The following is a 23,546-nucleotide window of genomic DNA, read 5'->3' on the forward strand; positions in this document are numbered from 1 at the left end:
CGCTCTACAAATGTTATAAATAAATAAATAAATAAATAAATATTGTTAAACCTGCAAAAAAACAACATTGAAATGCAAATATTGGGGTGTATTATTCTGGGGAGCCTGCAGTGATGCCGGAATTCATATTTGGGAACCTTTCAATTCAGTTTTGCAGTAGATGAAAGAGGATTGGATGAAGGCTTGTATAATGATCCTAGTGACACTTTTGTGAGCAAACCTTTTTGTAATGGAGGCCATAAGTGCTAGCTTACCTGCTCCGCCTTTAGCGTCAGCTCAATAAAAATCTGCTGTAATTTCTCATTCACAAAGTTGATGCAGAACTGTTCAAAGCCATTTTTCTGTAAGAAACAAAGTTAAATTCAGATACCTTTAAAGAATGATATGAGTGTACGTGTCACAAGAATATATTTAGCAATATCAAAATATCATTTGTATAAAAAATCATCTTGTTCTTTTATCGCAATAATGCAGGAACTCGACTCTGATGAAGTCTGGGTGGTGGCTTGAAGTATGTATCTAGTAGCACATCAAGTCTTTAATATGGTTGTCAATTTTATATCTTCAGAAATATTAACAGTTAACACCTTGTGGATTTTACCAATTGATTTTCCCAATTACTTAGCTAAAACATATTTTTATTTTCTCTTTCATGACTTTATTTTAGCCTGGATACTTCTTCATTAGTGTATTTTCCTTTCCTATTCTAGTGGCATTTACATGCATGCCCTTAAAGAGCGAAGCATAGTTTGAGCCTGGAGGGAGTCCTTTAAGAATATTTCACCTTCCGGTGCCTACTGTTAACACACAACCCCTCTCCCTGGGTTCCCTTTGATCACCCAGTACTGTTGCTCCTCTATACCTTTTTCTGCCCGCCTTACTTCGGCTTGCTATATTTGTCTCCACCACTCCTGATTGATGTTATTTAGTCACTAGGAATGAAAATATTGTGTAACAATACTTCTGAGTCCAACTGTCTTCGTATCATTTTGTGGCTTAAATATTTTGTTCTGTTCTGAAAAAATGGCAGAATTTCATATAGATTTACTTGATTATCTATTAAGGACACCGCTGCCCCAATTTCTCCTTTCAACCTGTGAAGACCTATTTCAATTGAGTATCTCCTACAGGACTTGTGGTTAATGCATACACCATTTTGTGTTTGAGAATGGGTAAAATAATCTTTAAAGACCATCGCATGGTGTACGGCCTTACCTGGAATATTTCAAATCCATAAATATCCAAAACTCCAATGTTGTATTCCTGGTGATCCTTCTCCATGGCTTTATTGATCGACTAACAAAAACAGAAATGGTAAGCAAAAAATCATGATCTTTTAACAACCATAAGCATATTTCCTCTTGGTAGCAGAAATATTATATTACAGTTATACAACCTGAATGACCTTTGTGTGCTTCTAGGCTGATAGGATGCTCCCATTAATTTATCGAGCATCCCAGACACTAAACTTTTACTATATGTTTTTGTTCTTGCTGCGTGGTACAAGATATTCACTTCCATACTTATAAAAAAGTTTGCAATTAAAGCCTTGACATACTGCAGAGAAGAATTTACAAGACGAAGTGAACTATTTTACAAAGCTGGCACTTTTGAGTTAACTTGACTGATCTGTTACTTTGTGATATAAAATGCACCACATTCATTGCTTCAACAATAACCAATCACATTAACCAGGGATGGGTCTGGGTTCTACCAGAGGCAGAGGGGTGGCCTGCTTACTCTTGCAGATACGGTAACACCATGATCTGCAGTGTATGATTTGCCCCCAGGAAGTGGCAGGAAAAATGAGTGGAAAAGATGAAACGTCGACTAATATTTACCAAGATGATATGGAATTTGCTCAAATTATTATCAATTGATACAAAATATGATATACATTGAGAATCTAAAAACTAAAAAAAACTAACATTTCACTTATTTCTGTCACATGAGTCGCACTTATTACGCTGTACATTATACCACCTCACTCACGAGTCAATATAAAATACATTGATGTTATTCATAAACATTGTTAAAGTCAAACATATTACATTTCATTATTGTGCATCCTTAAGATGTTACCTACAACAATAACTAAATGGTTAAATCAATAAACACTAGCGCAATAAAGATAAAGAAAACAACGACCAAAATAATTTCTCATATGAAAAAGAAAGTCATGGGCAGGTTCGTTCACAGCAAAGTGACAATTTTAAATCCATTTCATAGCTTGACATCATATTATATTTAATGGCTTAAGCCACTTCGACTTGTGACATGAATACAAAGCATGACCCATGCATATGTGAGCATGTATTTACATATGTGCTTTTATGTAGTGAAAACCTAGCAAGAAGGTAATAGAATGGAGCACCGTGGAGAAGGCGGGAGAGTTCTGGGGGAATTGCAGGTGTAGAGAGAAGGGTGCGATGATAGTAAGTGGGGCAGCCGCAGAGGGTGAGAGGGTACTGGAACAAGTGGGTGCAGGGGAGAATATGCAGTGAAAGTGTGGTCTTCATGACCACAAAGCCCAGAGCAAGGGCAGTGCCAGGGGTACCAAAAGTCAACCCGGATAAGCTGCTCCTACCCCTGGCTTCCTCCTATTGACACGCCTGTTGGTCCGGAAGCGTGGAGTAAAATGTCCTGTGGCAAACAATACCTATTCAATTGAGTTGCTATAGAAGGAGTGTAGTTTCTAATGTTTTGATCTGCATGCGTAATTGGTTTGTGTAATTTGCATTAACAAGATCTCTCCAGAATCATGAAAGCGACAGAATAAAGTGTGCTATTACAAGTCCTATTAATAAAACGTAGAGTTTCAATCACACTGCACAATCAGAAAATCAAAATACATTTGACAACCTTAGGCTAAACTTTAATATGGTATAGGGTCTCTTGGAAAGAATGTCCAGGGTAAAATAATTAAAAGTGTATTACTGTCCATTGCATTACATATATAATAAAGGTGGCTACAATGCTAACACTCATAATGTGAAGTCCTACTACATCTTCTGGTACTTACGTCCACCAGGAAGTCGAAGATGCGGGCATGCAGGGCCTTGGCCAGGGCGTCCCTCGTATAACACGCTTGCTCTACATTCAGCGTCACATTGATGGACTCGGACTTGCCTCCCCACTTACTGTCCATCTGGCGACTCGTCAGCTTGTCCTTTAGTCGCTGTTGGTTGATGCCCAGCAAGAAAGCAGGGAAAGCCAGAACTAGGGGAAAACAATTTTTTGATTATGTTTTTGGAGATGAGTAAAAATCAATGTATCACGTGTTGAACTCTACACATCTCGGCCAACATCTACCACTTAGGACATAACCCTTCCAGCACTCTTCCAACCACAGACTTCAGAAAGGGTGTCCAGGAACCACTGAAAATTGAAGCACTTTGTAGCCTCATCAGGGATGTGAAATACTACACAAACGCAGGAATACAATTCATTATTGGTCTTCTGAGACCTATTAGAATATCATGATATCAACAAATGTAAGTCAATCGAAGCCGACAGAGAGGGCAACACTCTCTCGATTTTTATTGAAACTGTGTGGCACCCCGGACAGGAATCTACAACACTGTGTGGCTTATCTGACCCTCAACTTTCCTTTAAGGGGAAAAGGTCTGAAACTTTCTGAAACTTTCGAGCAGCCTCTGTGAGCGGTAGGAAACTCGTGAAAACACAACTCTTCCAGCAGCTTTTAATTTCTGGGGATTTTACAGTTTTCTGATTAACTGCACATTTAGGATTAAAGAACGTGTTCGCGTCCTGGAGGACAAGAATCACTCAGTTCCTCGTGCAGGCGAGTGACGCAGGGGCACTGCAGGCGAGTGACGCAGGCGCACTGCGTGCTGCTGACAGTCAGACTAGCAGAGGAATTGTAACATGTTATTGTTCATCAGTTATTGGAAGGTGGCCTTTATATATAGATCAAATGTAGATACGTTGTACAGCTAACAAAAACAATCACCACGGAATTATTTGATTGTTTCCAAGTCTAAGCAGCTGTACACTCAGTCATTGTGCATTGAATGCCAACACAATGCCACATTGTTAGGTGCTGGCAAGACACCGGAAGTGAAGTAATGTTGGTCCACGTTATTCAGCGGAAGAGGTGGGGGGGAGAGCCCAAAGGGCACCACGCACAGGGGCTCGAGCAGAAGTACAGCACTGCAGGTGCAGTTTCCGAGCAGCACAGTAACTGCAAAGTAGAGTGCAGTAGGGGGTGGAGGCCTGGAGGCTGGAGCCCAGATCACAGGGCCATGTTCTCTGCTAACCCTCTCCTGCTCGAGTGTTTCGCACATGAGGTGGTCAGATGTCCTTCAAGTGAGTTAAGGAGACAGGCCCTGTGCTCCCAGAACACCACAACTGTAGAGAACAATTTGCTGAGGGAGGTCGGAAATGGGCCTTTTTAGTGCACAGGCGACAGCTGGCAAAATTCTATCTTGCCTGGAGTGTTGAACATCTATGCTCCGTTGACTTTTAAACTAACAGCAGCATTCTCCCCTCAAATCAATGCAGCCCATGACATTTTTTTTTACCAAAAAAATGTGTGGCGGTTGTTGATGGCGAAGTTATTAACAACCACAATGGAGGCCTTCCCACAGGCTCTGTTATGCACCTGAAAACAGAGCAGAAAGCTGCTGTTTGCATAGCAAAAGCCCTAGGTAGGAGACTACCTGCAACAGAAATAAGAATTCCAGTTTATGCCAGGATCTCCCTCAAGGAAGCCATTTATCCTCTCAAGTCTCTGGTACGTAAAAGGCTTTGGAAAAAGAGGTATTTTTCAGCTTGTAAACTTTTGAGTTGAATAGAGTCTCTGAGTAGGATGGTTATCCTTTCTTCTATTCTTTCCCCTTAGTCCAGTCATTTGATAGGTGTGGAGAGGATTCTCTGCAATTGGCGCAAAAGTAGTGAACGTACTCCGAGAGAACTTTCACTTTCCTTTTAACTAATGCACTCTAGATGACATAGCGGAGCAGCGTAATTTTAGCTCCACCCTACATACGTCATGTATATTCATTTATGCATTTATATATGACCTTTGTATTGAAAGTATGGTTTAACTTTATAAACGTGAGGCACCTTTTAGCCAATACAATTACTGAGAGTTGACACACAAGTGTATTTGGTTGATCAATAGACGGATGTAACCATGTTCATTATGAATTCACATTAAAAAATGATTGTTTGCCTTCTACTGATTTATAATACTGTAACACATCCATTTTCAATTGCAAGTTAACTTACCTTGACATCAGTCGTGGCCGCACATGGGAGAGCAGCTTGGGGATTGGTCTGAGCGGGCAGGAAAAACGCCTAGGAGGAAGGGAAGGGAGTCTGTGGGGTTTCTCCAGCCCGGCTGCCCAATGCAGCTGGGCTGGAAAAACCTAAGTGCGCAAGTGTGTTTTGGACGGCCAAACACACATGCGGACTTAAGGACTGCATACAGCACTCCTTCTCCCCATGCCCCGCCCCCCACCACACCCTGCTTTGCAAGCTGGCTCAGAGCCGGAAAATGAAAAATAAAACAATGACATTGTTTCATTTACTGGCTCTGAGCCAGGCAGTGGGGCGACGCTCCTTCGCCGTTGCGGAGGAGCCGCCTCTTCTCGACATTAGGCCCTAGCTGAAAATGTTTGCTCTAATGTTCCCAGTAGGCTGTTTTCTCTCCTCTGCAGGTGTGATATTGTGCTCCTCGTTAACCAGAGAAAGGTTTATTGTTATGTATTGGACTGCTCATAGTGAGGCCTGAGAGAGAGAAGTTGGCAGCGAACGTGGAGCAGTGATGGTGAGAGAAACCCTCCTGTTCACAGTGTACCAGGAGGATGCAACACATAAGGACCACAGATGTGTCACAGATGTGTCCCTCATTGTGTGGAGATGGGAACTTAGGGGGTATGTCGACTCCCCTCAAATACTGTGACGAGATTGGCTGTCAGTGGTGGGAACGAGACTTGGATGTTCTGGCAAATAGTAGTACCTTTTAATTGGTGTTTCATAGTTAGCTAGGCGGACTTCATCCTGACTTTGAGAGGGAGCATATCTCTTCCTCCGCTGGGTTTCCAAGCGTAAAGCTGCATGCTGAACACTCTTTCATTTCCTTTGAGCTGCCTTTGAGCTTCTAGTGACGATTGAACTAAGCTGACACCTTCTATGCTTCCCCTTTAAAAATCCCCTTAGTATTTCTCTACTCTAAACTTAGATTCTGATTAGAAGGGACAACGTTTTTTATTTAGAACACCTGATTGCGTCAATCTGTTTCCTCTGTATTGTGGTTGTTATTATTTTGTATCTCATTTTATTACAGCTTCATTTACTGCAACATTTTGGTCTACAGATGTTGAAAATTAGTACGTTTTGGTGAACATTATCTGCGCCATCTTGCCTCTTCCCCTGATGCCACACTTTTGTCGTGCGCGCCCGCCATTTTAAGATGCCCCGATCAGAACAAACCCTTTTGCATGCCGCTGGCCCCTGACATAGCCCTTTGCCTTCGCTAAGCCTGCACGCTGACCACCCCCTGCTTGCACCTGCCTTGAGTCATAAACCCCTCTTCGGCGCTGCTCTGCCCCAGGCCCTCATCCTGTTCCCAGCGCGACACCTCCCTGCTTTCCTTTCATGATCTCCGGCCCTTAGATGCAAACCCCCTTTTTCCCCGTGTGCCCGTTTTGTCCTCCCCGTTCCCAAGCCGACACCCAGCTCTGCCGATACCATCCTTGCCCCTCCCCGTACAATAGAAAGCTTCCCCCATCAAAGAATCCCCGGGTTGATCAAAGCCCCCCACCCCATGAGACCCGATCAAACCCCCCACATTCCGTGAATCGGCGGATTATCCAGCTGCGCGATGCTCATCACCTGTTGTGACTAGGGTGGGGACTTCAACTGTAAATGTGTATGGGAACGGGCCAAAAGGGGAGTTCCGAGAATGTCTTTTCCGTACATCAAAGCTTTAACATGTATGTGTAATCTACAATAAAGTCATAAATGTGTGTATAAGAGGCCAGGCCTCAGGAATACAGTTAGAGCACCTCAGAACGATACCTTCTGTCCGTTTCGTTGTGTTCTCCTCCGGAGAGAATAAAAAAAACCTTGTTTCCTGCTTTCCAGTCTCCAGCGCCTGCCTCTTCATTTGATTTAATAACTAGAGGGTCACAGAGGCAATACCGCCGGGCAAATATCGATTGTCCCCGACCCGATTGAACTTTTTACAATTGGCGTCCCAAGCGTGGGGCCCATCAGCGACTCGTGGATCCAGTGGGAGAGGTCCCGACGACAGAGTGAACGACTGCAACGATCGGGAGAGCTCTTGCCCAATAGACCCTCGTCTGGCAGCCGATCATCCGAACTTCACTAGTTCCGAACAGACCTCTCTCGAGTGATCTACGGTCCTGACTGGGAACCATCAGGAGTGCCGTGAGAAATACGAGAAAAAGAGGACGATCGGGCGCTGGATTCGGAAGACAAGAAACTGTCCACATGGTCCGGGTAAGGTCGTGTTGCCACGACAAGTTGCGAAAAAATTTGTTTGATTGCTTGATTGTTCAAAAATACTAGTATTGCTCGTTTTATTTTTATTTTTTTATTTTGGAGATTCACTGTCTGCAAACGGAGAAACAACAGGCTCTCTCTCTTTGCAAGCAGTGGAGGATAGGTAGGGTAGCAGCCGTGCTTGTTTTCTTTCTCCCCCACTTAATAATTGCTTGAAACTGAACTGTTGTTCGCAAAAATATTGTTTCCTGGAGATTCCCTGTCTGCAAACAGGGAAGTGACCACCCTTTTTGCAGATAGTGAAAAGGGTAGGTAACGCAGATCTTTGCGGACCTACTCATTCTCCCCATTGTTATTTATTGGTCTTTTGGTTTTTGGTCCATGAGGTATTCACTACCTGCAAACAACGTAGAATAGAAATATTCTGTCTAGTCTTTGCACCTAGTGATAAGATAGGCAGTGCTGACTTTTTTAGTCCCTCGTTACGAGCCGTCATGTCTGTCTTCTCCCCACTGATAAATAGCCTGTTTAGCCCGGACCGGGTGTTAGAGGTGGACCATATAGCTCCACTAGAAGGCACCCCTAATAAGGACATGTTCATAAACTATGGGTTAGTCACCATAGCTTATAATAAATTATGGCACAGGTATACCGAAGATAGCCAAGACAAACAGTGGCCACTGGCAGGATCCTTTGACCTTGATAAAATAGAAACGTTAGAAATAGCCCTTCGAAATAATAAGACAACGCCAATTATGCTCGACAGTCTCGGTATGTGGCGCAGAGAGGCTACGAAACGACAGAGAAAAGACGAGGACAAACCAAGTAGAGAAATATACCGACAGGACAACCCCAGGACACCGCTACCCACAACTTATCCCCCGACACTATGCAAAGGACGACCAGACTTAGGGTCAGACCAATGCGCTTTTTGTAGGTATGTCGGACACTGGAAAGCCCAATGCCCGACTCTACTGAGCGTGAGTAAAGGCAAAGGGCCGACAAGAACGACAGACCGACAGTACGAGAAAAGGCGCGAGACAAAGAAGAACCCGACTTACATAGACAGACCAGACAGAACTACCACGTTTGATTATGCCCGATGGCACAGATTTCGCCAGGAAAATCTCAGCGGCATGCTCAAGTTCTCCTAGGTCGGGCAATGTCAAGACGGGAACCCAGCCTCGTTTAAAATTCACAGACGGAAAGAGATAATTATGACCAATAACTGTTTTTATATTTGTCTTGGGTCTTTGTATGTCGTACTTGTACTGTCCCCCGTCTGAGTTTGTGTGTATGTAATGTACAAATCTGCGTCATCCCTCTACACGTGTTTCCGTGTTACTCGACCTCTGTTAGCAGAAACTTAGCATAAAAGCAACCTGGAAAGAAAGAAATGGTAAAACAAAATCCGTAGACCATTAATGAACTTGAACTTTTAATTTAACACAACAAACAAGGAATAATAACGATAAACTGTAGAAAATGAAAGTCAAACAGAACATTCGCCCCCCCCCCCATTCTGGAACCTTCCAAAGTAGGGCAGGGTTACGGCTACGCCCAACCAACGGCAACCCATATAAGGCGAGCCCGGCCACCAACTCTTGGTCAGGAAATCTTAACGTATGGGGGAGCCGGAGGAGAGGCAGGAGCCCGCAGCCTGGGAATTTGCAGGTAGTCCCGCCACATGTCTCCTTGGCCGGCCGCAACGGGCCTGGAAAGACTAAGGTAGTCCCGCCACATGTCCAGAGGAGAACGAGGCACCTCTTCCTTTTCTCTTCCGTCACAGCCGCAGCAGTCCTGGACGGCGGGATGTCCTGCACGTACCTCCACAACAATTTGTCCAAGTTGGGCTGGGAGGGAGAGGCGACGCGGACGGGCCTCTCCCACCTCCACCGATAGGAGGTTTCCCAGCCCCCGGCCCGACGCCGAACACCCCCAGTCAGGCGATGGTGCCAATACTTCCACAGCACCGAACGTACAATGGTGGCACCCCAGTACTTGCGCAGCACCGAACGTACAATGGTGGCACCCCAGTACTTGCGCAGCACCGAACGTACAATGGTGGCACTTGGGGAACACCGGATGTGGAGAGACCTTCATGCGGGGCGATGAAAAGGAGCGGCATGGAGTGCACCGGGAGAAGGAGACGATGTGAACGAGTCTCCCTCGCCCCCCCAGGTGGGGGCATCACAGCTGCACCCCAGCTGAACGTCCCGCTTACACAAAACAGGGACCTCTTCCTTTCACTCCGAAGGATCTCTTCCATTCTTGCAAACTCGACGAGAGTGGCCCCTGTAGGGCCTCAAAATGGCGTCTGGATCCGCTGGAAGGCGGGCCCCGGCCACTAGAGTAACTTTGGCCAGCCATATAACTCGAACATTTGTCCCATGGAGCACGAGCCCCCATCTCCGACAGCATCTCCGCAGCCTTGAAGATCATACAAAGGTCCCCGGCGGAACCTTCGGCCTTTGCAGGTTTCCGGTAAGGGACGGCTGCCTTGATCGCCAACGAAACAAACATGACATTGCCACACCTTCTGTTAGCGTGAATTCTAGAACTGCCGAAAAGGACTCTGGTCCAAACTGCCAGTAATGGAAACATTTCCCCCTGATGCTGCTCCCGGACTGTGCCGGCCCCGCCCAAAATGGCGCTGGTATCAATCGGAACTTACGAACACCTCGTGGTGTTCCTTCGCACTAATATAAACTTGATGTTCTGAGATTTTATATGATCCTTTGTACACTTGGCTAGAAAAGACAAGGAGAACTCACACGACGAACAGTATGAAAGGATCCCCGTTACAAATGTTGATTACAAATGTACAATGTATTATATTTTTATAACTGATGTAAACCTCATTTACGACGCTCACGTACGGTATGCATATAGGAAAATAAATGCCCCCGAACCCCCAACCAATTAATAGACGTTTTAGTTACTTACAAATGAACGAGTAAAACTTTCCGATGTTTTTATTGCTGCAAGCGAAACCCCCCACTGTATGCACTTTAGCCATTGCCACGACCGGCCAAATACGACCGCACCCTCATAATCCATATGCTGAAATGATTTTGCAAAATAAAGTCTTTGAAACTATGGACGGGTATTGCATGCTTTATTTTAAACAAATGTGGGATCGGTGGGAAAGTTTTTTTTTCTGTGCACCCTACTCTGCTCTCTCTTTAAGGTTAAAGGAAGATGGTTACCCAGCCCTGGAGGACGGATCGGATCAACAACACGACACTCCGCCTTCAAAGTACGCAACTGACCCATGAACTCTCGCGTAGAGGAAGACCTTGACTTCCAAGGATGGGTAAAACGAACGGTGTAAATGAGGGAATGTAAAAGGAGGGAGAAATAAAATAATGTAAATATTATAAAGTACCACGTTCCAAAGTATCAGGGGCCCAAGAACCGAAGAACCTTAGAACGCCACAGCGTTGAAAGAGGTTTAAGGACCCCGATAGTGAGATACATCCTTTTGACTAGATACCTCGCACTAGGCACCTCTGGTTTCCTTTTTACGTTTCCCCGCACACGACCTATATGAACACACTACCCCCCCTCGACTCCAGAAACCATATCCCCAGGGACCCTGCCCCGAGGAGGAAAGACGAGTAAGAGGTAAGTAAAGGACTTATGAATCCATGTATTTGAATGCGCGCGAATGCTGTCTCCCCCACCCCCTCCCCCTTTTTTTCCCTCTGCAGGTTACATCAGAGATTACAGCCGAGGTGTGGCGAAGATCCGAAACCTTGCCATGTCTAATGCACGAAACGGACTAGCGCCGCAAGGTGGCGTCTAAGCATGCCTGCAGACTACTCACGTACCGAACAAACCCGAAAAATTAGCACAACCCTGATACAAAGTGATCACCCTTAAACCAGACCGGACGAATGAACCCATGTCACGTATGATGCGAAACTATGAGGGAATGTGTGTGTGTGACTGAGGCGTCGACCCGACTGGTCGAAGGACCGAGAATGCGAGAAGTGCGACAAAATGGTACCTCCTTTCTTCTTTCCTTCTTCTCAAGGCGCGTCCCCTCTACCCTGTCTAATGCTCAAACCGCATGATTACAAGATCCTAACGCAGACCCGCGAATGCCCTTTACTGTGTAATGCACTAAATAGCCTTTCTTGAATACACTGCCACCCTCTCTGTTGCACGTGTACTATTTAGCCTGCCGTTGCACTCTCACTCTCTCTCTCTCTCTCTCTCTCTCTCTCTCTCTCTCTCTCTCTCTCTCTCACTCTCTCTCTCTCTCTCTCTCTCTCTCTCTCTCTCTCTCTCTCTCTCTCTATTTCTGCACTCCCACTCTTCCGAGTAGTTAGCCCCGAAATTGGCAGACTGCCACGCTGCCACCCCTAGCACCCCACCTAATTGGCTTCAAATACCGTCAGTATTTGCACAAAAACTTGTCTTTAATACAATCACCCTGAGACCGCGTCGTTACCTCTCCTTTTCCGCTAGAAGTCAATGAACCCAGGTGGGGCCGTAAGGGAAAGGACAGGTAAGACGACAGAGGTTCCCTAATCTGACCCGAAATAAGGGAACTACATGTCAACGGCTCCTATAGTATAAAACAAGGACCTCAGAATACGCGACCCTCCCCTCCCCGAATTGTCGCAATACCCAAGCCGAAAAAATGATCACCCCCGTTACCTCCCCTGTATATGTCCCTGGTTGTTTCCCATAAAACCCCTGTCCTTCCTGATTAAGTAATCGGGCTGTAAAAGGTTACGTAGGATCCAGAATGATGTTTTACAAGGTTAACAGATTAGCCCAAGGTAAAGAAATAACCGAAATGAACCCCGTAGTAGTTTAAAAGCAGGATGCATCTATAGAAAGGAGATGTTTTAGTCATGTTCGCCTCTCAGCAAAATACCTGTGTAGTACCATGTTGATGACTCGCAGTACCCTTTGTAAATGTAAAACTCTAGAGAACAGCATATCTTCGCCAGGTTCGTCTCACGAAGGTGGGTCACCATCAGATGAACTGTCGTGAACTAATTATGAAGGAAAGTCATAAGTAAATCTAACAGGCCTGTCACCGGTCATTTCATATGCCAGTTGTGAGAACGAGCATTTTCATTCTTTGCCTGGAGCTGGGAGAGAAATAGACTTTTTTGATTATCTTCCTCTGCAAATTTTCTAAAGACTGTCTTTTCAAACTTGTTTAAGGGTACTGCTGTTGGAGGAGAGAAGGACCGGATGTGGGAGCACGAGGCCTGACTGCAGACTAAGGAACACCTGCGACATTAGCCAAGGCGAGACCACGACAGAAAAGAGCTGCAGGACGAGGCACTGTTTTCGACAGCATGAAAAGAAAGGGTCGACCTGATGCCCCTGCTCGACGTCCAGTGCCTGTCGACAAGTCCCCGCTCTCTGAATTCTGTCACACGCCCGCCTATTTGAAGTCTCTCGTTCCCCTAGTTTGTTCCCAATTTGGCCTTGCTCCATCCCCCTTTTTCCTCTGACCTACCCTATGGACTGTTTTGGACGCTCTTCTTCCATCGGAACTTTCTGACAATCACCTCAAAGGACACAAGGCGAAAAGGACCTTACCGACCAAAACGCGAGGAAAGGGTCGTGCCCTGCAACGCAGAACTTAGAACAGAGCTGGACTCGTAGCTCCACCGCCGGTGCTCAACAGCGCCAACGAAAGACCACAAAGAACAATGAGAACGCGTAAAAACTTCGAACATTTGACATCCACAATCACCGTTTTTGCTATGCCTCATTTCTCTCCCAGCCGCCATTGTATTGATCCTGCTCCATTCCGAATCTGAAATATGTAATAACCTGCCAGTTCACGTTATGATATGTACTTGCTGCTCGCTACAGAACCGTTTTTTGTATTACATTCCTATGACTTTCCTGCTGAACAAGTTTATCAAAGTTTATCAAATAGGCCCACCCCCTAAAAACTAGAAATCTCAAAATGTATTGTTTACAATTTTTTTCTAGGGTTCCTACCGTTTTCCTTCTCATGCCCACCACAATAGACCCGAGTAGAAAATGAACCAGCAAGATGTCTTGAATATGTTAAAGGGAGGACTGTTGAAAATTAGTACGTTTTGGTGAACATTATCTGCGCCATCTTGCCTCTTCCCCTGATGCCACACTTTTGTCGTGCGCGCCCGCCATTTTAAGATGCCCCGATCAGAACAAACCCTTTTGCATGCCGCTGGCCCCTGACATAGCCCTTTGCCTTCGCTAAGCCTGCACGCTGACCACCCCCTGCTTGCACCTGCCTTGAGTCATAAACCCCTCTTCGGCGCTGCTCTGCCCCAGGCCCTCATCCTGTTCCCAGCGCGACACCTCCCTGCTTTCCTTTCATGATCTCCGGCCCTTAGATGCAAACCCCCTTTTTCCCCGTGTGCCCGTTTTGTCCTCCCCGTTCCCAAGCCGACACCCAGCTCTGCCGATACCATCCTTGCCCCTCCCCGTACAATAGAAAGCTTCCCCCATCAAAGAATCCCCGGGTTGATCAAAGCCCCCCACCCCATGAGACCCGATCAAACCCCCCACATTCCGTGAATCGGCGGATTATCCAGCTGCGCGATGCTCATCACCTGTTGTGACTAGGGTGGGGACTTCAACTGTAAATGTGTATGGGAACGGGCCAAAAGGGGAGTTCCGAGAATGTCTTTTCCGTACATCAAAGCTTTAACATGTATGTGTAATCTACAATAAAGTCATAAATGTGTGTATAAGAGGCCAGGCCTCAGGAATACAGTTAGAGCACCTCAGAACGATACCTTCTGTCCGTTTCGTTGTGTTCTCCTCCGGAGAGAATAAAAAAAACCTTGTTTCCTGCTTTCCAGTCTCCAGCGCCTGCCTCTTCATTTGATTTAATAACTAGAGGGTCACAGAGGCAATACCGCCGGGCAAATATCGATTGTCCCCGACCCGATTGAACTTTTTACACAGATTGTATCGTTATGTCTTTCAAACCTGAACTTGCTTTGCATATATAGTGGTTAGATAACGTTTTAAAATACACTTTCATGGTTGAAATAACTGAATCTTGGTTCATTGTGGCGCTGCATTGGTTTCACAGAGATATAAATGTATTTCTGATGTTAGCTCCCTCAGAACGCTTCAAGCCGACTATCAAAGGTCCATATGACAAATGGGGAAATTTGCTTGATGTTCTCACTAAAAGATTGAGGTTCAGATATCCACGCGCCATCAGTGGCCAGCTTTAACCTTCTACGTATTGGTATGTATGCCTCATTCACTATATATTGCTGGGGTCAGCATGCCTAGCATTCATCCAAGTAGGTCTAAGGTAGAACGTAGCTGCAAAAGCTGATGAGCCATATTTCGCCAGCATTGGAATAGCCAATAGGGTTGGCTTGCATACTGAGTCCAGTGTCAGCGTCTGAAGTCTTATACAGAGTTCTGCAACAGAGCTACAATTTTTCATGAGAGAGGGATTTTGAGAAAGACTATTGTTTTTTGATTTGGGGCAAGGTTTGGTCCTTGCTTAGGAGAGTGTGCATACTACAGTTGCAAAGATATTTGCGAGACTTTGGGGAAAGCTGGTTGTGTTTGCAGAGCTACAATAAATGAATAGCATCTCGGTGTTATCTTGTGGAAAGTGCTGCATGCTCTCTACAGGGTTCTTTGTTGTTCTTAGGGAGTTGAATGGAGAGAAGTGGGGAATAACATGAAGGAATTAGATAATGTATCATATTTTCAGTTATTCAGTGTATGTGTTGTGTGTTTCTATTACGAAGATATGGAAATAGTTTCTCTGACCATGTCATCAAGTTTAGCAACGGTTTCATGAAGTGACACCTCCTCATGTATAGATTTGTGTAAAATGGAGTTTTGTGGTTCTTGGTGATATATTTGTGAGCAGGAGTGGCGGGTGCAGGTAAGCATTCTGGGGTGTGGGGGTTGGGAGGGAGTCGACTGACGACGAGGAAAATAATATTTTAAAAAAGAAAAACATTTAACTTGCACTCACTACATCGCCGAGCTGGCGAGCGCAAGGTAAGTGGTCACTAGTCGACTCCCCCCACCCCACTCCATCATGCCTCACCGCGCTTACCTGCACCAGCCGCTCCCATTTGTGAGGTGTGTCGCTGTATCCAGAAGTTTCTCTGATGGTAAACAGGCAAGGCATGCCTTTTCTGGCACTTCCTACAAACCCAGTAGTTTTGGCACTTAGCTTTCAAGGTATGGCCTGTAGTGCCCTTGTTCATCATTTCTACTATCCAGAAGAACTACAAGATAAGGCTGATCAGGAGAGTTTGTGAAAAATCTCTGCCGTGGGAAGGATAGGAGGATGGTCCTTAATTCTCCTTTGGTGCGTACATTTGGAGGGGAGGCGGGTTCAGGGAGGAGAGTATCGAGTGATAGGCAATGGGAAAATCCTTTACATGGATTTAACCAACAAACATTCAATAAAGATTTATTTAGTAGCATGCACACATTCTACTGATCTCTACATAGTGTATAGTGTAATGCATGATCAGCAATCTTTACTGGTTTTATGCTTTAATTAACCACATACTGTAAATGGGTCATTACAGGACGCCACCCTTGTTTGTACAGAAGCTAAACGGAGTGGTGTGTTAGTTTGCCAAAGTCCTGAGCTTTCAAAACAGCAATCTAAGAAGTCCATTTAACTACCACTAATAGTCTTCATTTCATACTAAAAATTAGGAGTTCCATATTATAAATATTCTTGTTTCAACCACTATTGTGATTCCCTCGTGCTTCCTCTGCACATGTTTTAAAACACGTATGACAGTACTACAAACTGGTGGTTCATATTGTGCCCATTTGAAATCCTGCTCCTTGTTTGAGGGGGCTAATCCATCCACAGGTCTTTATACTTACAGCAAAAGAACAGTATATGAGGTGGGTCTAGTTTCATGTTTAGACCACGGCCCCATCTCTTCATCTTATTATCCGCTGACTGTTATATACTAATCTGTAGACCTCAACTTGGCCCAGCCACATAGCTATGATCTTAGAGGCCATATGTATCAAGAAGTCATTTTGCAATTCTCAAATAGCGTTTTTTTACGAATCGCTATTTGAGAATCGCAAAATGCTATGTATGTAGGATTTGCAATAACTTTTGCAAATCCTACATATTCCTTAATTGTGACTCGCAAATTGCGATTCACAATTAAGGAATACCTCCCCATTCATTCCTATGGGCCTAGAGGCCCATAGGGAATGAATGGGAAGACATTATCAATTTGCGATTAGCAATTAGCGAATCGCAAATTGAGAATGCAATTTCAAGGGTGCAGGGGTGTCCAAAGGACACCCTGTTGCACCCCTGAAATAAGCATGTGTGCACATGTGGCGCACATACATGCCCTAAGGGGATGTATGTGCTTCACATTGCACTTTGAAAAATGCAAAAAAGTCCATTTTTCAAGGAAATTGCAAATTACCACCAACTGGAAGTTGGTGGTAATTTGCGATTCCTTAAGGCCAATGAGCATTTTTTTTTATGCTTCTTACATTGCATTTAAGGAATCGCAAAATTTGTGATTCCTTAAATGCAATCGCAAAATAAGGAATCGCAAATTTTGTGATTCCTTATTTTGCACGCAGATTTCTTTGATACATACCATTTAGCAAAAATGCGTTTGCAGGGGGGCGTGGCCAGCGGCCGATGATGGCGGCAGTATAGGAGGAGAGCTCCGCGGTTGAAGCGGCCTCCTAAACGATCCGACTAATGATCCGTACCACAAATATCCCAAGCGGGTAGGTACCGATGCCCAGGACCGGGCGGCACGAGCGTGGACAAGCGGAATGAAAATCCGGCGCCGGGAGGTGCAGTTCGGAGTGGACCCCGCATAGGCCGCTGAGACAGCCCAACGCCGGGGAGTTGCCTGCAACGACGAGCGGACAGGAAATGCCATGGACTGGGCAAGATAGCACCGGAAGCGCCCGCCCGTGAACGAGTCCGAAGGGGAAGAGACCTTGGCGACTCGGCGCTACTGCCGGCCTTCTGGAGCCCGGAGTGGGAGGCCAGACATCCCTAACGACCCTTCGGTGCTTGCCAGGAGAATGCACAGAAGGTATACGGAGGCGTCTAACGCTGTAATCTCCGGGTCCGGGGCCGCCATCTTAGCAACACTGCAGGACGGAGCCCGAGGGGAGAGGCAGCGAGAGAACCGCAACGGCCGATGCAGAACCCGATGACACCGGCGGCACACAGAGGCAGTCCTCAGGCAGTTTATCCCCGACCCGGTAAGAAAGGGTACAGATCCTAGATCCCCCATCGGGCAGTGACGCATTTGACGGCGGGGGGGCGCCGGTGTATACCCGAGCTCGATCATCACTACATCGGGGCTGTCTCCCAGTCACAGACACGTCCTCGCGGAACCCCACACCCAGTCGGTTGCAGTAACAACGAACTGTGCCACGGACCTCAATACTACAGCGGGGGTGCACACAGATTGCCGCCTTGCTCCGCGGAGAGGCGGGATGCTCCACAGTCAACTGGGCCCCGCGCCTGACGTTTGTGGGGCGCTGCGAACACACTTACAGAGACGGGCTTGTTGATACCCCCCGGCTGGGACCAGTCGAACACTGGCACGAACACTACAATAGCCACAGGCGACGCCTGCAATTGATGGTCAGGGAGAGGCACGGCGAGGCTTCGCGCCAGCTACTATAGCCACAAATATCCCACACTGGAGGAGAGTGCTTCGGGGGACACAACGGACCGCCAGGCGACACAACTGCACACTGTGGACTGTGACCCAGTGGCTAACAGGGTGCGGCGAGAGGCAAGGGTCTATCCCAGCGGTGACTTGATAAAGAGACAGGGGGTATCTACGGTTAACCAGTGGACAGTGTGATCGGTCAACAGTACCATCGGCGAGAACTCCTGCCAAGATGGCCGGCAAGGGGCCGAAAGCCGGAGCGGCACAATCCCGTCTTGAACGATATGCATATGACAAACCCACTTCCTCCCCACCGGACGCAAAACTACAGACGGGCAAAACCGCGGACGCGGCGGGAGGCAGGAAGGCAACCCTGGATGATGTTATGCGGGCCCTCACCCAAGTACAGGCCACAGTGGGGTCAATCTCAGCCAAAATAACACTAATACGAGCAGACTTCCATAAGATGACGGAGAAAGTGAACACAATGGAAATCGTGACCAAGTCGTTAGTGGAAGATGTGTCAGAACTGCAGATCAGTATGGAAAGAATCACGAAGGAAAACAAGGAACTGCGTGACAAGCTGGACGACCAGGAAGGGCGCTCGAGACGGAACAACATCTGTATAATAGGAGTGCCGGAATCGGAAGACACAAGAGCGATGGACCTGTATGTGGAGGATCTGATCAAACAAAACCTCCAGCCTAAGGGTCTCTCCGATTTTTTCACAGTGGAAAGGGCGCACCGAGTCCCCGGGGGACGCCCGAAAACAGGCGCTAACCCTAGGCCAATCATAGCTCGACTCTTTAATTTCAGAGATAGGGATGCGATCCTACAAGCTGCAATGACCTCCCCCCCATTAGAATCCAGAATTCTACATTGGCATTTTTTCCGGACTACACGGCGGCGGTCGCACGGAGGAGGAGAACCTTCTTTGAAGTAAAAAAGGAACTCAGAGCCAGAGAGATTCCCTACTCAATGCTCTTCCCGGCCAAGCTACGGATCGTGGCCGATAACAAAACTTGGTTTTTCGACACCCCGGAGGCGGCACAGGATTGGCTGGAGGGGTGAACTCCGGCGGGCCTACCTCGCCGCTCTAACAGACAGAACAAACACCGCACTAATGGGTCCCGTCCGGGCTCACAATCGTCCGGTGGAGACGCAGAAGTTCATTCACCTCTGAATGACATTCCGGAAACGGTCCATGACGAAGAACAGTGATCCCCTTCTATTGTCTTCTTAAGCCAACTGTAACGCTGACCGGCCGTGCCGCCATGGACACTGGGCTGAGGACCTCCGCAGCCAAAGAGGGGGGCCGCCGACTCCGGAGAGTCCTTCACCCCAGCGAGCAAGTACTGTGTTTTGGGATGGGATCAGGCACTCTGCTGAGTTGGGGGGGTGGGCAGTTTTAAGTCCGTTTAGCAGGGGGGCAGGGAGGGGGGGAGTTGGGGGCAGGGGAGTTTTGTGTTTTTTAGACTGTTTCACTGGTCGAGAACGGAACCACATGGCACAGGCGCGCAGTATAGCGAAAACCTGGCATAGCACTCATACTCACTCCATACGACACACTAGTATCTGTAACCGTAGACACCATGACACACTCCACACGTACAGACGCAGTGGGGGGGGAATCTAGAATGGGGCAGGTGCCTCCCTTAAGCATCATGTCATGGAATGTAAGGGGCCTAGGGGACAAGATCAAGCGAGGGTTAGTATTACAGAGCATAAAGAGACTGAGTCCAGCCCTGGTCCTACTACAGGAAACGCACCTAACAGGCACGGCAACACGGGCCCTGGATAGGAAAGGCTACCATATGATTGTTCACTCAGAATTCACTAAGGGGTCCCGTGGAACAGGGATTCTAATGCACCGCTCGACAAGATTCATAACCCAATCCACTAAAGTAGACACACAGGGACGCTTTGCAGCGACGCACGGGCAATGGGAGGGGAGGCCGGTAAATGTGGTCTCGGTGTATATCCCGCCAGCACTACACGCCATCGCCCTCCCAGAGTTGGGGAAATTTTTGTTAGATCTACCGGAGGGAGATCTCAATTTAGGGGGTGACTTCAATGCGGTGGCGCACAACGCACATGACCGACTCCCGGTGCGAACACAATCTCCAGGGCCCTCCCGGCTGCATGACTTCCTGGAAGCACAGGGATTAGTGGACATATGGAGGCAGTTTCACCCGGACGACCGACACTACACATATTATTCGGCGGTCCATGACAGCCTATCGCGGATCGATTATTTCCTAACACTGGGGGGGGGATTCCTCACTATCGACGATGTACAAATAAAACCACGAGGTGTCTCGGATCACTCCCCATTGACGCTGACTCTTTCCAACCCTGAGCGGGCCCGAAAACGCATCTACCCGATCTACCCGGGATACCTCAAGGAGCCGTTAGTAGTCAAAGCACTAAAAAAAGGTACGAGGTCATACCTCGCCGAAAACGGAGGGTCAGTAGACTCCCCCACGATTTTGTGGGAGGCCTACAAGACGGTTTTGCGCGGGCAGGCCATCTCCATTATCACAAGACATAAACGCACGCAGAAACAGGAACTGTTAGACCTGGAAGAAAAACTGGACAGGGCCACCAAGGACCATGAGCGTGACCCGACAAGGTCCACACAACATGTGCTCCGGCTGTGTCAGCAGGGTCATGCCGACCATATACGCCTTAGGGTGGTGGACAACGTAGCGGCGACGGCAAACAGGGTATACGACGTGGGCGACAAAGCGGGTAGACTCCTCGCCTGGTTAGAGAAAAAGCGGGGGGGACAGAGGGCCATACTGCAACTGTAAGACCCTGAGGGGGAGGTACAGACCCGACCGTCTCTGATAGTGGAACTCCTGGCTGACCATTTCCAATCAGTGTACTCCCCTGAATTCGACGTCACACGGGAGATGGCAGAAGCGTCTCTCACTGGGGTACCCACTCGCACCTTAGCACAAGAGCATAAGGACGAGCTGGACTCGGACCTGACAGCCGAAGAAATACAAATAGCTATCGCAGCATTGCACCCGGGGAAAGCGCTAGGCCCCAATGGGATACCGATTGAATGGTACAAAACCATGTCGGAGACGCTTTCTACGCCCCTACTTAACATGTATAACGACTGCCTGGAGCAGGGACAATTACCACCCGACCGGCGTACAGCGACTATAGTGACGATTCCAAAACCCGGCAAGCCGCCTGAAGAATGCGGGTCATACCGCCCAATATCCCTCCTTAACGCAGAATGTAAAATTTTGGCGAAATTGCTGGCCAATAGATTGTTGCCTCATCTGGTGCAACTAATACATCCTGATCAGTCGGGGTTTATGCCGCACAGGAGCACGGCGATGAATCTTAGACGATTGCATGGTGTGATGGCACGAGCCCCGTTGCTGTCAGAACCAGCTGCAATTCTCTCACTCGATGCCAAAATGGCGTTTGACCTGGTGGAATGGCGCTACCTTTTTGCGGTTCTGGAGCACATGGGCTTCGGCCCGAAATTCATATCATGGATCAGACTGTTATATAACAACCCCGTAGCCCGAGTAACGGCCAATGGCCACATCTCGAGAGAACTACTGTTAGCGAGGGGCACGAGACAAGGATGCCCACTCTCACCGCTACTGTTCGCCTTAGTGCTGGAACCACTGGCCACGGTCATCAGGACCACCCAGTTACTGAAGGGCATACAGTGGGGAGGCGACTGGGAGGACAGAGTATCCCTGTATGCCGACGACATGTTAATTTACGTAACCGACCTATCAACTGGTATCCCGGTCCTGTTGGCATTGTGCGAGAGGCATGGTACGACCTCAGGGTACAAAATCAACTGGGCGAAATCAGTACTCTACATGATACGTGGTACACCGCCGGCCCTGAGTCCTGACTGCCCATTACTAGTGGAGACCGTCTCCTTCAGATACTTAGGGATCCAAATCGCACGGGAACAAGCAACCTTTCAGGACCTGAACCTTAGGCCACTGCTCGAAAGATTTAAATCGGACGTGCGTCACTGGAAAACCCTCCCATTAACCCTCCTAGGCAGAGCGGCACTTTTCAAGATGATGGCACTGCCTCGCTTCCTATATGTCTTAGAAAACGCGCCGGCGATGGTCCCGCCGTCGTTCTTCCGCCGAGTATCGGCACAACTGTCTGGCCTCCTATGGGGGGATAGGCCGGCTAGGGTCGCGCATCTGAAATTGATTAGAGACTGGTACAGTGGGGGGATAGCACTCCCGAACCTCGAACTATACTACTGGGCTGCCCACCTTAAGGTGATCAACCAATGGATCCATGGTCCGCAAGATGACCCGGCATACTTAGCGGATAGGCGTCAGCTAGGCACAAACACGCTTCTGGCCCCGCTCTACAATAAGGGACTGGTACCGACACTGAGAGGCCCGACCAAACACACTGTAACACTATGGCATAAAGCCCAAAAACGACTAGCCTGGGAAGGAGTGATTACCAGACTCACACCCTTATGGGATGCCAAGGTCCTGGGTAATCTGAGACACTGTAAAGGGTTTGATCAGTGGGACAACATCGGAATCTCCACGGTAGGTGATATGTGGACAAGGGACGGGGTGGTTTCCTTCGAGACCCTGAAGGAACAATACGAATTGGGAGTTACTGAAACGTACCGATACATACAGATTCGACACGTACTCATGTCAGCGATAGAGCCAGGTGCGAATGTCCCGGAGTCAGCTCCGTTAGAGGACCGACTACTTACGGACTACATGGATGCTAGTGCTACCTCCCTCACCTACCGTAAACTGATAAACAATTTACCCGACCCACTGCTGAAGCTGAAGGAAACATGGGAGGACGAGATAGGGGACTTGGATGAGACAAACTGGAATGCAGCGCTGGCATCGCCCAGAGAAGCCGGTATATCAACTAGATTTAGACTAGTACAATTTAAAATATTACACAGAGTTTACTACACCCGCACGACACTACATAGAATACATAGAGCAGAACACCCATACTGCCTGAGAAATTGTGGGGAGGAGGGTACGTTGTTCCACACCTTATGGACTTGTCCCAGCATAAGGGACTACTGGCGGCGAGTACTACGCACGGTCTCCCAGACTTTACAAACCCCAATCACACCCGACCCCAGGGTTTGCCTATTGAATGTGTGGGGCCCAAACAACCTGATACCACATGGAAGGCAGTGGGTGGTCATTGGAATGATGTTGGCAAAGCGGGACATAGCGCAAAAATGGGGGGCACACGAGACACCGACTCTAGCTCAGTGGTGCAGAAACATGGACATGCTTATGCTGGTGGAAAGGGCGATTTATCAACAGAGACTCAACCCACGTAAATGGAATAAAATATGGTCCCCTTGGAACACATATAGGGGGGACTTATGCGAGCCGC

General features: G+C 47.6%; 1 protein-coding gene across 2 annotated transcripts in view; it reads right to left on the reverse strand.

The window, feature by feature from the left end:
* The window catches only part of MYO1E (myosin IE), a 616,637-nt gene that overhangs the window by 197,455 nt on the left and 395,636 nt on the right, over positions 1 to 23,546 (reverse strand). For both annotated transcript variants that reach the window (XM_078685186.1, XM_078685185.1), the window contains exons 10-12: positions 3,023 to 3,219; positions 1,216 to 1,296; positions 255 to 341 (exon numbers count right to left, since the gene is read on the reverse strand). In XM_078685186.1, the coding sequence (XP_078541312.1) occupies positions 255 to 341; positions 1,216 to 1,296; positions 3,023 to 3,219 (365 nt within the window). The remainder of the gene's footprint in view (positions 1 to 254; positions 342 to 1,215; positions 1,297 to 3,022; positions 3,220 to 23,546) is intronic.

The sequence above is a fragment of the Lissotriton helveticus genome, chromosome 3_2 (genome assembly GCF_964261635.1).
Source record: "Lissotriton helveticus chromosome 3_2, aLisHel1.1, whole genome shotgun sequence".
NCBI classification, from domain to species: domain Eukaryota; kingdom Metazoa; phylum Chordata; class Amphibia; order Caudata; family Salamandridae; genus Lissotriton; species Lissotriton helveticus.